A 17,405-nucleotide genomic window follows, 5' to 3' on the forward strand; every position below is an offset into this window, starting at 1 on the left:
CTGTATAACCATAGCCTGTATAACCATAGCCTGTATAACCATAGCCTGTATAACCATAGCCTGTATAACCATAGCCTGTATAACCATAGCCTGTATAACCTGTATAACCATAGCCTGCATAACCATAGCCTGTATAACCATAGCCTGTATAACCATAGCCTGTATAACCATAACCTGTATAACCATAGCCTGCATAACCATAGCCTGTATAACCATAGCCTGTATAACCATAGCCTGTATAACCATAGCCTGTATAACCATAGCCAGTATAACCATAGCCTCTGCTTTTGTATTTCAGGACCAGCAGATGGTAATGTAAATGAAGGCCATTCTGCATCATCTTAATGCATTTCAGTCGACTAGCATTACACTACTCCTTTGATACTATTGCATTGATGACTTTGAATGATTTGAACCCATACCCATTTTCACTATGACAGCCTCCCATGATAAAATGTTAATGCAGGATAACGTCTTATTTAAAAAAAAGGAAATTGAAGGAAGTCATCACTAATGGCTTGGTAAGTGATGGGATATGACTCAGTAATATTCCTTTGAACAACATCTAGAAAGAGTTTGCGCCATCTCATGGTCAAAAAGTGGTAACGCAAGCACAGCCAAGCTTTCCTCTTCTATCCCTGCGTTCCAATCCCCATACTTCCATACTATTTAGTATGCTAGAAAATGTTTTAGGATGTCCCAATACATGCAGGTCAATTGTAGTATGCTGAAAATAGCCAAAAGGCCTCACTAACTCCAATAGCATTTTGGAGTATTCGTCTTTATTCTTGACATAATGAAAAAAAACTTCCTTGTCTGATTTTTTTTCTCTCCTGTGGCCCTAAAACTCTTCTGTACTTTAGTATGTAGTGTAGTAAAAAGAAAAAGTATGTGATTTGGAACGCAGGGTATGTGGTTGAGATGCCTGATGCAGGAAAGGGCTTTAAAGAAAAGCTGGCCTAACGCCCCCTATACACAGAGCAGAAGCACAGCCTCTTGTTCACAGTGTATTGCATCTGTTTAGTAAAGGCTTGTGTGGCCCATCTGGCAGCAGTGAGCTCTGCAGCTTCCTTCACTGTGTGTATTTCAATCACACAATTATACTTGTGTGTATGCAGGCTGTCATCAGACAAATCCCCAGATAGTCTTATTATGCGAAGGAGATCTTAACTGATTATCTGAGCACTAAAACACCATTTAAAAGTTATGAAGAAAATGTTAAAAGGAGCAAAGAAATCCAAAAATCTATAATGTAAGATGGCTATTAGTGTTACAAACACCCAAATAAGCAGACAATACCACACAACTTGATGGTGCTTCTAAAGCTCAGACTTTATCTGTAATCAAGAACACGTCACTGTATTACAAAGCTGGAGTCCAGGCTGCCAAGGCTGATGTCATGTGTACAGATCCTGACACATCCCTGTGCTGCTCCGTGAACACACATGAAGGGACACACATGTTGACACACTGTCAGCATACAGTGGTTACTGTGCGGATACTGTGCGGTTACTATGTGGCGCTGTGGGCAAGTTTTACACTTCAGAAGAATCCCTCTCTCAGCATGGACTTTAACCTTAACACGTTCACTGATTATGTTCTCAGACTAAACCTTTACAGGAAACTATACTTTTCCCTCCTTGTGTATTTTGATTGACAAACAATCGCATATATCAATAATATTTACAAGGGCTTAACTCTAATCTATGTACTTCAACCATCTGACTCACACATCTATCAAATGAATTGCTTTGAGTTGTATTTCAATGGGGTATTCTTCACCCTATGCCTAGTAGTGAGCCATGAATCGTATAATTCATCAACGCTGCAGTTCGCCCACACATCCATGTTTTCAGCCTGACTCCTCAGCCACATGTTGCAGCTTGCCTTGCATCTTAAAGAGCCACAGCTTCAGATCCCGTTCAGCCAGTTCTGTGAGGTTAAAAAAAAGGGGAGAGGAAAAAAAGAGATTGCGATTGGGGAGAAAAACAGCTCCACAGCAGCACTCTGTAAATGGGTGTTAGACTGCCAGCAACCAGTCACAGAGCGTCGGGCAGATGGTGTTACCTTTGGCTGCTGCCTTTGTTTTTTCAGATCATCTACGACTGAAATAGATGTGGGTAAAGAGAATTAATCTATTTCTTCTCTGAAAGATACACTTAAGACTTTTATTTCCTTTATAGATAGTGCAGCCATTAACACAACTGTTCTATGTAAGCACTCTTTCCTGATTTCCTTTCTCTTGCATCACTTGAGCCAATGTTGTGTGGTTGATGAGGTCTCTGTTGGGTTCGTCAGAGCAGTGAGGCCTGACTCAGTTCAAACTGAACAGTCCCAGTCATAGTCTAACAAAGGGGATGGACACGGCAAACCTGCAGACCCTGCTGTGAAAAAAAAGAAGTCTTGTAATCCTCAAGACACTTCCAGAGCAGGAATTCTCTGAGAGACTAGTATAGCACTGTATAGACAATTTAAATAAGTCAGACCTTTTTAATAATAATAATATTAATATCTTTATTTATATAGCACCTTTAAAAACAATGGTTTACAAAGTGCTTCAACAAAATACATACGAGCAAGTACAATCAAATAGATACGAACTAATCAAAATAAAAACACATATACAAAAAGATAAATACAGCTACTCATATACACACAACAAACCAAAGGAGATTAATAGGTGCTAGGGTGAAAAGACAATGAGGAATGGCTTATGATGCATCTGATGCAGTGGTTAATGCATCATATTGATATACAACTCTAAAGAGCATTTCAAATGGTTTTCACTGGACAAATATTTTGAATTAACGTAATGTTATTTATTCATCCATCTCCAAACTGCTCAGCCCTTTAAAGGATATGTGGACAATGACACAAGAAGTATCCATGTCATGGAAAAATGTCATTTATCTCCAATAGTTATTACAGCTGTGTTCATACTGCAGCCTCCAGAGCATACATACAATACATTTATATTTTTGGTTAGAACTAAATTGCTGTGTTCCAAAAATATTTATAACATGTTTGTTTACTGCTTATTACTGCTACATTTGGAGTTACATTTAAATCTCACCTAAACACCTTTACTTGAGTAAATTAAAAATATTTAAGAATATAAATAATAATCTACAAGATTAAAATTGTGCATTTCTAGACACACAGACACTCAAATACCACCATGTATAAAATAATCTGCTACAAATAACAGTCTGGAAAAAAAGTAATACTTGCAGTTGTGTTTTTATTCTATATACTTTCTAAACTGGTCATGTTGTATATAAAACCTTCATCTACTAAGTAATGGGTAACTATAGCTGTCAACTAAAAATAGTGGAGCAAAAAGTACAATAAATATTGTGGTGAGGAATTCAGTTTCAAAGAAGCAGTTGTTCCTGCCCAGCATAAAGGAGTATGGGCCCCAGGCTGCTGATTTAGGCCAATGTGTAGATCTACTGTAGTGTATTCTGTATTCTAGTGTTATTACTTGCGTAATTACAGACATATTTGGAAACCATGAAAATATTAGGAACAAGGAATAAACTTAAAACTAATAGTAACTGTTTGTTCAGTAAATCATTGTCTTGTATTAAAGCTACCAATGATATATTGATGAACCATGCGCTTTATGGTGATTGACACTAATGCTTTATACTAGGCCTACATAGTCCTATCCATAGGAAGTGACTTCTCGGGAGTCAAGTTTCTGGATAAAAAAAACCTAACCTACCAGTCCATCAAACATAAAAGCAGTCTCTTTGCAGGAGATAACATCTGATATTATGCAACAGTACAGCCAGCTATCTTCCTCATAGCTGGAGCTCAGAGCCATCGCCAGGCAACAGGCGTGATAGATTACACACAGAACAGTCCTCCTCACATTACGTTAGCCTCATAACATATTTGCCTAAATCATATTTACTCTACTCTACTTTTACTCTACATCTACTCTATTCTACATCTACTTTACCCTACTCTATAACCCTTAAAATATGACTTAGGCAATTATGCTATTAGGCTAACGAAAAGTAGATGTAGAGTAGATGTAGAATAGAGTAGATGTAGAGTAAAAGTAGACTAGAGTAAATATGATTTAGGCAATTATGCTATGAGGCTAACGATTATACACATTTCACCAGTCATATTCTGCCACTCTGGCAAATACGAGGATATACAAACCAGGACAATCAATGCACACCAGCCACCCGCCCCTCAGTTCCTCACATTACCAAAAGTCAAGCCCTTGAGGCGTCAGGAGGGCATGTTGGTTTAAGGGAGTGATGAAAAGTTGAAGTGGTCTCTATAGAATTTGCCAACAGGCTGGGATTCCTAGGAGAACATCATCAGCGCTCCTTCTCAATCATCCATCATCCCACAGCCCTGTGATCCCCCTCAGGGGCTGTTCCCATGCTCGCTGCCAACCTGAGCGTGCTCTGTGGGGTCTGGAGCGGATACATCAGCAAATAATACTACAGATACAGACATGCCAACTCTGGCCCACACCAAGGCCTATCATTCTTGCACACGTGCAGGTGGAGCAGTGGCAAGAGCTAACACTGCCTGCAGTCACATGGTATGCTGAAAGAAAGTTTTTCTGAGTTTGTACCTTCATGGTTGAATGCACTTAATGGAAGTCGCTTTGGATAAAAGTGTCAGCTAAATAAAATGTAATGTGATTTAAGCAAAAAAAAATTAACTTGTTTTGTAGAACCAGTATGACTTTAAAGAATGGTGAAGAGGAGTCATCTGTGTTGATGTAATATTTAACATGTGTGTAAAGTATCCATATTGTGGGCCTCTGATCACCATCGTTATACTGCTGTGAAACTGAGACAAACAAGGTTTTACTTTGTGTTCTCCTGTCTTGCAGCTGAAAATGACTTGCTGTGAATTCAAAGCAGTTATCTACTAGGTTGACTTGAAAGAAAACATTTGCAGGTTCATTTAATATGCATACATGTGGGGGAAAAAGCAACAATTTCAAACAAAATAAAAGGTTTTAAATGTTTTAATGGATGATGCAGCACTGATATGTAACAGGTACAGAACACTGAAGGTCAAAGTTTTGATGAATGCGACGGCTCTGATGGTCTACAACATTCACCCTATTAACGCTTGTGCTCTATTAAATATAACTTACAGGCATACCAGCTGCAGTACAATAAAGTGAAAGGTCCCCAATGGCCACGGGTTTCCTAATCATAATTCTGATGAACAAAATGTGCTTGTTAAGTCAAAAGATTGTGCTTGTTAAGTAAAAAAAGTACACAAAATCTAAATTCAAACACAACTGAGTATTAATACTTTTCTATTTACAGTGTACATATTTACATCAAAGCTTTTAAGACCTTAAGGAAATACCTACAGTGCTGAAAGGGCGTTTAAAAGTCCATAAACTCTCTCAAGCACTCTGAGGAGGAGTATAAAAAAATAGATTGAAAACTGTTTTGTCAGGGGCTTGTTATGAAGGTGCAGAGGCACATTGTGAGCTGCGGGGCTGTGGACAGTCTTGGTCGTTGTGCTCTGTCAATTTGAGAATGACCACTTTCCTCTGGAGCTGCCTAGCAGCCGCTGGTGCGGGCTCTTCGGCTACTGGTTGCACTGAGCTCTCAGTCACTGAGTCCTGGCAGCCCTGTGGCAGCAGCATAGTGATGATGTTGGAGTATCCACCCTTCACTGCCAGGTGGAGCGGGCTGAGCCCCTGCTCATCAGACAGAGCGCCACCATCTGGACAGTGGAGGAGAAGCTCTTTCAGGACTTCACAGTGTCCGTTTTCTGCTGCCAGGTGGCAGGAGGTACGTAGGGCCGAGGTGGGCCTGTGGGGGTCGGCCCCCTCTTCTATCAACATCTTGACCGTGGCCAGGTGGCCTCTCTGGGAGGCTAGGTGGAGAGGAGTGAGCCCGTGGGCACTCTGGGCATGGATATCCGCCTTGTGTTTGACCAGGAGGCGGGAGGTGCTGGTGTGACCCGTCTCTGCCGCCACATGCAGAGCTGTTTTCAACCCAGCAGACGTCATGTGAACATCTGCCCCCAGTTCAATCAGGATCCTAGCCACTCTGTACTGCCCCCTCTGGGAGGCCAGATGGAGCGCAGTGCGTCCGTCGGTGGTCTGCCCGTCCACGTTGGAGCCGGCCTGCTTGACCAGCAGCTTGGCGATCCCAAGATGGCCCTGCCATGCAGCAAAGTGCAGCGCGGTCCAGTGGTCCTTTCCCCTGAGCCGGACATCAGCCCCGCGGCTCAGCAGCACGCGCACAACGTTCTCCTGGCCGTGCTGGCAGGCCACGTGGGCCGGCGTGCGGCCCTGGCCGTCTGACTCGTTGATAGCTGCGCCCCGGTCCAGCAGCAGCCGTGTGATGGCCTCGTCTCCGTTCTGACACGCCCAGTGCAGAGCTGTGTACTGGTCCTCGTCCTTGGCATTGACGTTGGTGCTGCGCCGACCCAGGAGAATCTCTGCCAGGGGCTTCAGGTGCTTCTCTGTGGCCAGGTGCAGGGGGGTGGAGCCACGGGCGTTAACAAAATTGGGATTAGCGTTGTTGAGGAGGAGGAACTTGGCAGCCTCTTCATTGGCCAAGGAGATGGCATGGTGGAGTAGACTGCCTCCTCCCTCCAGCAGAAGATCCACATCCTGAGGCTGGAGGATCTTCATCAGCTTGGCCGTGTCTTTGGTCCTGATGGCCTCACACAGCTTACGCCTCTGGACCTCAGCAGAATCTGGGTAGTAAGAAGGAAATGGGATGGGAGTGAGGAAAACGCTACCACCTAATATTAGTAGAGTAATATTAGGTTATCATAAGTTCCAGTTGGAAGTCTTTGAACCACTCTTACCATATGTGTTTTCCTTCTCAAAGGACAGTGTTATAGAGTCTTGGGAGGAGAAGGCTGAATCGGCTGAGGAGATGCCAGACAGCCTCTTGCATATGTTCTCTTTGCTGTGGCAGCTCTCCTCCTTCACTCGGTCAAAGCTCCTAGAGATCCCAGAATCCACCTGGCTCAGCAGCTCTGACAGACTGTAATCTTTTTCCGGCAACATGGCTGACTTTGGGCGCACCAGCTTGTTGTCTTTCACCTGTAGAGCCAAAATGCCAGATAAGCATATGTGCACAAGCTGGTCTTTGACACACTGTACAATCCATAACCTTTACACTCTGGCGCTCTTATCAAAAGCACTTACAGTACAATGGCAGCAGTACAATGAATGTTGCCATTGAGATCATTAGCTGAACTTGATGTGTATCCAGTTAAAATTCCTTAAACATATGGAAGTTCAGAAGATCTTGTCTTCTGTCCCTCCTGACAGATATCTTTCATTAACAGCTGTCGCAAGAGGTTAGTCTAGTCACGTACACAACAGCCAACCACGCGGAAATGACGAAGCAGTTCACAGGTTAAACATTCCCAGCAGCCAACATTCCTCTTTGGTGATGTAACGGTTGTTCAAACATTTACTCAACATGTGAACTTAAAAGTCATAATCATGTCTGGAACACTTTAGAGATTAGCCTGCCATTGTCTGGGTGCACTGTCTGTTGTACATGAATGGAAAATGAAAATAATTCAAACACAGTTCCTCTGGTGGTCATATGGTACCTGGTCACTAGAGAGTGCGTCAGGGGACATGGGCTCTGGCGTTGATAAGGTTGGTGTCTTGGGCTCCTCTTGAGGTTTAGAGCAGAGTTCCTCAGCTTGAGATGTGATTTCTGTGAGGACAGGTCAGGTTTCAGTGATAGCAGGATTGGATTAGGGAATACAAAGGAGAAGAAAAGTAGAAGTAAAAGAAGAGAGACAACAAAGCTTCATTGAACAGACCACTGCACTTAGATTCTAAGTGTTCTTAAGTGTCTGGTTTCAGGAATGATAGAACCACTTGAGTTACATGTCAATTATCTGGTTGTTACCACAAGGGTGATGTAATAGAGAGGCATCATTTACCCTGGAAGTTGGGTCTGGTATCAGGGTCTGTGGTCCAGCAGCGCTGCATGAGGCTGAGGAAGCCTGCACAGGCTGGGGGCCGACAGCGTGGCACTGCAGCCAGGTCAGGACGCACACCCTTCACCACCTTCACCATGATCTGAAGGATGTTATTCTCTCCTGGGGGGGGAACCAGACACTTCAGCTTAATTACGCAAGAATTAGGTTTTATATGAAAAATAAATCAATATGTCAAAGTTCTGTTTCATCTGGTGGGGACATATCTTTTTCAGACATAAACAAATTACCCCAATTCTGATCGTAACATAACGTGCTGCAGCATATGATGACATCATCTCAGGTGCTCAGTTATGCATGCTTTAGCACAATCTCCCCATGTGCTCAGATAAGAGAATGGGTGCTGTTGTTTTCCCATGGGAGAAAACAGGGACAAGCTCTCAACAAGGTGGCCTATCCGACTGTGGGATCAGCCCAGTCAGTGATTCAGAACAAACAAGTAGAGGCCTTAATCACATGAACTTCACCTCCTATTGTAGCCTTAAATCCCCTTTGCAGGTGGAGGAGGAAGACTGGAAAGAATGGTAACCAGGCCGTTTCCTCGCTTTTTAATTGTGTCTGGAATGGATCAACATAGGTGGAGCCAGTGCCAACCTGGAAACTCTTATCCTGACATTGGCTTTTCAAAAGAGCAAAGATTCCTTGAAGTGAACTGCTACCTGGTACGCCTGGGAAAAATACACTCCACTTGGCCTGTCTGGCCCTGTCCAACTGCCTCTCTGGAATTCACAGAGTAAACACATGCAGTACGGCACCTGTACACATATACGCACACACACACACACACACACACACACACACACACACACACACACACACACACACACACACACACACACACACACACACACACACACACACACACACACACACACACACACACACACACACACACACACACACACACACACACACACACACACACACACACACACACACACACACACCCCTTGTGTTCATGTGTTGTTTGACTTACTAAGTAGGAAGTATAACATTCTTCCTCTTAACTCACTCAACGCCTACAGCTGGGGATCATGGTTTAGAATGTTTTTTTCATCCATTTTGACATCAACATTTTATATAATGATAAAGAGCTATGGTAGATTAGATGGTGTTAACTGACATTGGATAACATCATAGACCACTGACCATACTGTAAAACCAAGCCCTGAAAAAGTGATGTTGTTAGTTGGCGCCAAGGACGGCTCTTTGGTCCAGACAGAATTCATTTTAAAAACTATTGGATGGATTGCCATGAGATGTTGGCCTCTGGGTCCCCTCAGAATGAAGTTTACTCACTTTGTTGATCCTCTGACTTTATGTGATAACGCTCTAGCACCAGCATGAGATTGATATTTATGGTACATATACTTTTTTTTTTTAAATAAATATTGTTAATGACACTATTATTGTTGTTTTGTGGTATGCTGTATAAAAAAGCAAGTATGATCTGTCATACTTGCTTTTTTATTTTATTTAAAAAAAAATTGTTTAAAATAAAGAAGAAATGAATGAATGAATGAATGGTTCTGAGTGAAATGCCTCAGTAACTGTGGGATGGATTGCCACGCACTTTGGTTCAGAAGTGTTTGATTGCAATAACATGGCTTGAACCTTTCAGCAGCATCATCATTTGAAATGAGTCAACACCTCAGAAACTAATGACATTCCCAGCAGCCTCAGCTGTACATTTATTTTCAGTGCGAATTCGCAATCTTAGCATGATAATACGCCAAACTAGCATGGCGACCATAGTAAACATGATTCCTGCCAAATGTCACAAATTTATCATTGCCACTGTGAGTATGCTAGAATGCTTGTGTAAAGAGTTAGCTTAAGGCACCAGTTAAGCCCATTTTTTAATAAACAGTCTATGGTTTAGCCACACGGCCACTAGCATGGCTCTAGACTCTTAGTCTTGTTAAATACATGTTGCTTAAAGTGACTATGAGGAACTTTCATTTGTTGTTTATTATTGAAAAAATAAACTATTCTGTGAAACAACATAATATGATAATCATGTTGAACCAAGTCGAAAAATAATCATTCTGAATCCTTATCCAGTCATATATTTAATTCTTATCATTTCCCATTAGTATTTAGACTGTTGACATTTCTAACATGGTTCGTATTTCTTGTAAGGAATTTGTTTTCCCCCAATCAGCCTTAAAGGTGAAGTAAGCGATTTATTTATGTTAATATAACTATTCAATTGCTCTTTATTCATACAGTGATCACTTATATAGTGTGCGCGTTTCATAAAGACGATCTCTCAGTCACCCGCTCTGCATGTAATCGGCAAATAAACTTTTCGGGGATCCCACTACTGATAACCAATCAGAAGAGAGAATGCTACAAACTGGCACCCGTCTCACTGACGGTGCGCATGCAGAGCGACAGATGGGTGAATGTGTATGCGCCTACAATGGCGGAGCAGGAAAACATCCTTCCCAATGTCTGTTTTGATGGTTTTTATCATGTTTTATCACACTTATGGATCTGAGATGATGCTAGATAACTCGCTGCTTGAAGACCGCAGTGCATTAATGTGGTGACGAGGGAGGGGACTGCTAACTGCAGTCACTGACAGGAAGTTAGCTAAACTGACCATTCCGCTTACTGAACCTTTAAAATAAATCCTGCATTGTTTAATACAGTAGAGCTGAACTGACCTTGGTATGGTTTCTTCTGTGTGAGGATCCCCCAGATGACAATGGAGAAACTGGAAAGGGTCAAATGAAATTGAAAGTTGTCAGCACAATGTAGACCACTGCAGTCTGATTGACAAAGTATAATCATAATACAATAACTATCTCAGACTGTTTGAAGATAGGATTAAATGAATCTTTCTCTATGATGTTAAACCTGGTATTGCTCAAACCAATCTTTGGTAACACTTATAATGTATAAGAGTACATTATAAAAATACATTAATGAACTGTTAGTTAATGATTAGGTAATGCTTAACATATTAAGCATCAACTAATCAATAACTGCTTAATAAGCATTAACTAAGCATTATGCTTATTTAATGCATGGATAATGATTAACCAAGCATTAACGTACCATTAATAACTAAGCATTAACAGATAGTAAATGCTTAATGAGCATTAACTAACTGTTCATTAATGTACCCTTATTGTTAAGTGTTACCCAATCTCCTACGTCTGAATAATTGCAGTGCTGAAATGAGTCAGACCATGACTAAACATATAAACGGAGGTAAAAGGCCAACAGACGCCAGGTAAAAGGCCAACCATCCCAAAACAAAGACCTACTTTCACACTAAAAGGCTTGCATGCACCCTTCATACATCTCCCACCTGTATACGTGATTCTTGGTGTCTGACACTCTCCCTGCATTCCAAATCACATACTTTTTCTTTTAACTACACTACATACTAAAGTACAGAAGAGTTTTAGGGCCACAGGAGAGGGGAAAAACAAGGAAGATTTTTTTTTCATTATGTCGAGAAATGTCAAGAATAACGACGAATACTCTTACTACTTACTCTACTCTACTACTCTATACTATTGGGGTTAGTGGGGCAGCTTGGTATTTTTGGCATTCTGCAATTGACGTGCATGTATTGGGACATCCTAAATCTTTTTCTGGCATACTAAATAGTAGGGAAGTATGGGGATTGGAACACAGGGCTACAAAAAGGGTTGCATGCAAACTTCTACCATCTCCCACCTGTATACGTCATGCTTGGTGTCCGACACCCTGTCCTTCTCGATGATGCTCTCAGGAGGCAGGTAGGCGATGGTGCCACAGAAGCCGTCTCTGCTGATGTCATCAGCCCGTGACAGGCCGTTCCAGCGGGCCAGCCCAAAATCAGATATCTGAGAGATAGGGGAAGAAGATAAGACCCCCAAACAACAGCACATGTCTTTACTAAATGCCAACCCTCCCACCAGGAGACTCTTAACAAACATTATAAACTCTATCCATGCAATGGTGAAATTGACTTTTATGCTTCAAAGGAGAGGAATACTGGGGAAAATGTGATTAATGTGAATCTTAATTCTATTCCATTCTATTTCAATGTCAGGATCTATTTGTATACACTGTATACACCGGTGCATTTCATATTTGCACCTACTGTCCAATATGTGTATTGTCATGTCCTAGCCCTCTTTTGTTTGCTTGTTCCATGTTCATACTGTATATAACAAAACATTTAGTATGTAACAAACTGAGCATATGGAGCATGGAGCGCCGTAACACACTGATGACTAACTTTGCCCAGTGAGTGTCACAGACGGCTTAGCTCATTATGTGTACACTCTGTGGTATGATGAAGGCAAACGCAGCCATGTCCCAGCCTGTAGGAGAGGAGAGGCCCTTCACGTTTGCACGCCCACACATTCACGCAGGGAGGTTTAACAGGAGCTGACTGCATCCTGTCCAGACACGCCCGCGAGAGCTGTTTACATCCAGGTATTACACTCTGCAAATCAAAGGTTCCCACCCACTTGCCCGCAGTACAGTTTGAGCTGTTGATGAGTTTGGACAGAGGCTGAGATGAGAGACACCTGTGTGCCCAGAGCATATGCATGGGGCCGTCATTTAAATGAGATGAAAGGGAAATAGCAAATACACCTCACGGCTGCAAAGCATTCTCAAGCACCCAACACTGTGACTTTAAACCAGCTTTGAAGCAAAGAAAGTGGTGATTTGGATTCATGTCAACAACAAAAACATTCAACCGATACACTGCATGAGAGCTCTATTAAAAAGGTGGAGTCAGTGATTCTGGAGAACGCTTGTTGTCAAAATCAGTGAATATCTCCTCATTATCCGCTACTTGTCCAATACATATAAATACATCCACTGTTATTGCTAATGAATTTTATACCAATGATAACCAACATTTATTAAAAATATATTTTTTGAATTGTAATAAACTCATTATGGTTAAATAACTTAGGGAGAAAGGGTGAGTTTAAATAAGGTTTTCTTCTTCTCAGCCCTTTTTGAATTCATAGCCTAGACTCTATAAATGGGCAAGTTGCAATCTACAGTGGCCTCTATGTACTTACCATTTGTTTACCTACCTGTTTACAGAGCCTAGGGTGTTTATTAACTAAAAAAAAATCAGCATAGACACAGTTCAAACAGGTAGAGGATCGTGAGGAGATATTCACTGATTTTGACAACAAGCGTTCTCCAGAATCGCTCACTCCACCTTTAATATAAAACTACAGCTTTTCCCGATTGCTCATTTTTTCACTTTTAAACCACAGTTTGCAGCTGATCCGGTGTGTGTTTTGAGGGAATGTCTACATCTAAACGTAACACTAACATTACAACAAAAAGAGAAACAAATATGTGCACTTTTCAAGACGAATATAAGCATCAACTTTGATCTGTCATTCACTTGTATGATGCCCTCCGGAGGCCCCTTTGTGATGCGCTGCCTCACCTTGACGTGGTAGTGTGCGTCCAGCAGGATGTTGGCTGGCTTCAGGTCCAGGTGGAGCAGTGGTGGCTTCATACAGTGGAGGAAGTTCATTCCCACCGCCGTCTCGTGGATGATGCGGAAGCGCAGCTCCCAGGGCAGAGGCTCGTTGGCCAGCAGCCTCTCCAGGGAGCCGGTCTCCATGTACTCCATGACCAGGCCCTGGGGATCCTCACAGATCCCATACACGGGCAGGATGTAGCGGAACTTGGCTGCCTCCATCTTTATGGCCTCCTCCAGCAGCTCCGAACGCTCCCTGTCATTCAAAAAGGGGAAAAAAGTTAGTTTAAAAAATAAAATAAAAAGTATTCTTTTAACCTTTATTTGAAAATTGAAAAAAGGTTACGTTTTATTTATTTTTTGCTGGCTTCGGTGCGCTGGGTTCCTCGGCTGCAGGGACTTCAAAAAATTTTTTAGGAAGTGCAACAAACTTTAGCGAACATGAGTTGAACCTTTGTTTAGATGGTATTTAGGTGAGCCTGTTTGGAAGCGCTCCTTCCACATCCACTGGCTCACAGATATTTATCAAAACTAGCTTTTCACCAAACATTAACCTAATGATCATGGGTTCATGCTTTGGGGTCACTGAGCTAGATTCCAGCCCCGTCACGTCATCCATACGCAGCTCCCAGCTATTCAAAACATTTACTGCTTTTAACGTTAGAGGCTGTCAGAGTGTGTCCTATGCAGTCATTTATACAATTATTTACTAGTGTTCATCCTAAGCATTTGGATTGCGCTCTTGAGCGTCCGCAGGCTGTTTTGAAGGCCTGGAGGACATTCCAGCCTTAAACAAGGCTCTTGTTCTCTGTTGCTCAACCTTTGCACAGCTTCCTTTATCAGCCCCCCTGGCCCTGATGAAATACCTTAAACTGTGCACATCATTTGGGACTTCGCTCTGTGCACATATCTACAGCCAAGGCATGCTTTCAAAATGCAAACTCTCAATGAGGAAAGATGAGAAGGATAAATCACTGATGGTTGCACTGCCAAGAATGTGCTTCAAAGGCAGAAATAGGTGAGCTGGCCTGGGAATACTGTTTCCGTAACATTAATAAAACATAATCAGATGCCCGCAGGAGACTCCTACGATCCCTCGGGGTCTATTATGTGGAAGGTGTATCAGGTTACTAACTCATGTTCTATAGGAGGGTTAGTCTCATAGTCGTTACAAGTGAAGGAGGCACAAGGCCACAGAACAATCAAACATGATATGAGAGCATGGGCAAAGTACTTGTTTGCTAAATCTGCCATCTAATCCAAAGTGCTCCTTCAGCAGCTCTTCAGAACCAAACAATGTCCTTAAGAGAGAGGCCCGGTCAGACCGGTTTGACAGCTTGTCTTATTGTCTGTGCCACACAGCAGCAGTCTGCAGCACCACACACACACACACACACACACACACACACACACACACACACACACACACACACACAAAGCTGGCTTTGAGTCCCCTGCTGCTGGATGTTATGTGTGGGTCCATGAAGGCTGCACTCAAAGAGCTGTCTATGTGCTTTGCAGATGTTTGAAGGTGATAAGATCTTTGGTTCAGGTTCAGCGGAAGCCTGAAGTTGCAGCGCAGGTTCTGGGAGGATGTCACTTCTCTTTAGTCATTTTGTGACCATTCTGAAATTGCCAGAGCTTGTGTGTTACTTACTCACCCTTGTTAAGAGCTGATGAAAGTATAACAATATTTCATGATTAATAAAAAGGAGTGATGAATTGAGAAAATACAAAACGTAGACACAGCCCTGTCTGGGTATTAATCTTGTATTAAGAAAAGAACAGGGGCAACTGATGATTACTTAACACCATTTGTGGATTAATGGAAGAGTCCTCACTCTAATAACAAGCAATGGCTTTTTCTGTGTACACATCAAACCAGGATTGGTTGGTGTGTGAGGTAATATTAACAATGTGTGCACGTTAGCATATATAGCTGAGAAGAATGGAAACTTCCATAAGAGGCGGGTTGCTGTGCTGCTGCTGAAGGGGTCTTCACCTTTAATGAAGGCTTACATAGAACCTGACACCGCTCACCCACACAGCACCATAGCTGTGCACACACAAGCCCACGCACACACAAAACACAAACACTTTTTTTTAATGTAGAAACACACATTTTTAAAATAAGATTGATGGTTTTGCAGAATTGTTCAGGGTTATGTTATCTCTAGTAGTACCCGGGGCCTAGACCACCTCAACTGCATTGAAATGTGAATGTATTTAAAATCAGCCCCTCCCTGCTGAGCCAAGCCATGAAAACATCACTGTTGATTTGGGAGAGCAGCGGTGAGCCTTTCAAGTTTGGGGTCAGGTTGGAATAAGCAAACAGCTCTGGCCCATTAGCAATGTGGACTCACTGTGAGCCTGGGGCTGGATCAGCAGGTCACTGGTCCCCTCAACCCTTTCCTCTTTATCAGCGTCTAAATATCTAAAGGTGAGCCCTTGTTTGCTGCTGAGACGTCCTCATGCCTGTTCTCTGTTGTGTCCAGACTGGCAGTAAGTGACTCACACACACACACAATTCCTGGTGTCCACCATTGACGGAAGCGCTGAATGGGTTTTCACTGACACAGTCATAATCAAAGCCTCTGTCTAACACGGTGGCCATAAACTGCTCATCAAATGATAAAGCTATAGGGCCCAGAGCTGGGTTAACAACCATTTATACAACACAGAAGGACCAAAAGCACAAGGGAAGAAAAACCTGAACTATGCCATAGCGTCTCAATAAGCTGTACAATTCCTTTACACACATGTCATGTACACACACACACACACACACACACACACTCATATATATATAAATAAAAGAGGTGGAACTTACTTGTCATCCACATGAAGGCAGGGAGGGCACTTGATAGCCAGCCATGTTTTCCACTGTACATGCCGCACTTTGTATACTTGTCCAAATCCACCTGAGCCTATCTTCTCCCAGCTGCCAAACTCAGAGCAATCAAAGGTCCTCAGCAGCCCCATATTCCCATGTGGAGAATCCGGGACGTCCATATCCGTGGTTGAGAAACCCACCAGCTGGGTACACTCCTTTTTTCCTTCGTCTCTACGGCACAATCCAAGGCAAGTGAACATACACACAGACCTAGCTGCTTCTGAGCTCTTCCTTGTTTTTCTTTTCCCCTTGTCAACCTCAGTGGTGGCCCCTCCCCTCTCTTCAGGTGAAAGAGGGGGTTGGACCTGTAGCTGTGACATCACTTCCTGGTTGTACAACACACTCAACACACAGAGAAGAGATTGAAAAGTTGAGTGAGAAAAGGAGTCAGACTACAAGGCACTATGCTGCCACATTATGTCTTAAGACAGTTAGATTTCAGATGCCCTCAGGTCCAGAGCCTTCTCCTGTTCCTGCCCTGATCAGGGGACAATAATCTTTGTCATGAACCCATGGAATGTGTCCTGACATGAACACACCTTTGTCCCACTGTAGAACATTAGCCCACTGCAGTAGCCTGAGGTAAGAAGAAGGAATATGTCTTGACAATAGGTGGGTTATGTGATATTGACCAGGGGCTTTGGGAATGTGTGGACTCATCTTGTCAGCATGCATCCATCCAGCAGAGGGGGTCGTCTCATACACGTAGCTGTGGATCACCATTTTACATAGCCAGTGACAGTGTAGCTGCATTCCAATAGTAGTTGCACTTCCCCTCGTTCACTTACCCTCAGCCCTTGGTATGATGTACCAGCATACGTTGCGGAGGTTAGACTGGGCGGGGGAGGAGCAGGGGATTTAAATGGAACCCACTTGCCCTTGTACTCGCAATGGACCGTCAGTTACATAGGTAGTTCTGAATGCAAATAATACAGAATTATAACATTCTGCTAAGGTAGCCTATATTGCAGAAAGCCATTTCCATAGCATAACAAACATTGAATTTCGACACGGTAACTCAGATTATCAAGATATTGTTACTTACACATGTAAATTGTTTGCTCC

At 42.7% G+C, this 17,405-nt stretch overlaps 1 protein-coding gene across 1 annotated transcript; it reads right to left on the bottom strand.

Annotated features, from left to right (window-relative positions):
- Window positions 1-4,989: 4,989 nt before the first annotated feature.
- Window positions 4,990-16,546, bottom strand: ripk4 (receptor-interacting serine-threonine kinase 4). The gene is made up of 8 exons (XM_080041706.1): window positions 16,278-16,546; window positions 13,412-13,703; window positions 11,680-11,828; window positions 10,656-10,705; window positions 7,927-8,085; window positions 7,585-7,694; window positions 6,823-7,063; window positions 4,990-6,708 (listed from the first exon to the last, which is right to left on the bottom strand). The coding sequence occupies exons 1-8, from the start codon at window positions 16,538-16,540 to the stop codon at window positions 5,459-5,461; spliced, it is 2,514 nt and encodes an 837-aa protein (XP_079897832.1). The 5' UTR covers window positions 16,541-16,546; the 3' UTR covers window positions 4,990-5,458.
- Between the last annotated feature and the right edge of the window lie 859 nt (window positions 16,547-17,405).

This window comes from Ammodytes marinus (assembly GCF_949987685.1).
Source record: "Ammodytes marinus genome assembly, chromosome: 14".
Lineage (NCBI taxonomy): Eukaryota > Metazoa > Chordata > Actinopteri > Uranoscopiformes > Ammodytidae > Ammodytes > Ammodytes marinus.

Excerpts from the sequence above, each read along its gene's own strand:
- ripk4 (XM_080041706.1), bottom strand. The coding sequence starts at position 16,540 with ATGTTCACTTGCCTTGGATTGTGCCGTAGAGACGAAGGAAAAAAGGAG. Across the intron at positions 7,695-7,926 it reads TACCAGACCCAACTTCCAGG|AAATCACATCTCAAGCTGAG; the intron begins GTAAATGATGCC and ends CTGTCCTCACAG. Across the intron at positions 6,709-6,822 it reads TGAGAAGGAAAACACATATG|ATTCTGCTGAGGTCCAGAGG; the intron begins GTAAGAGTGGTT and ends CTTACTACCCAG.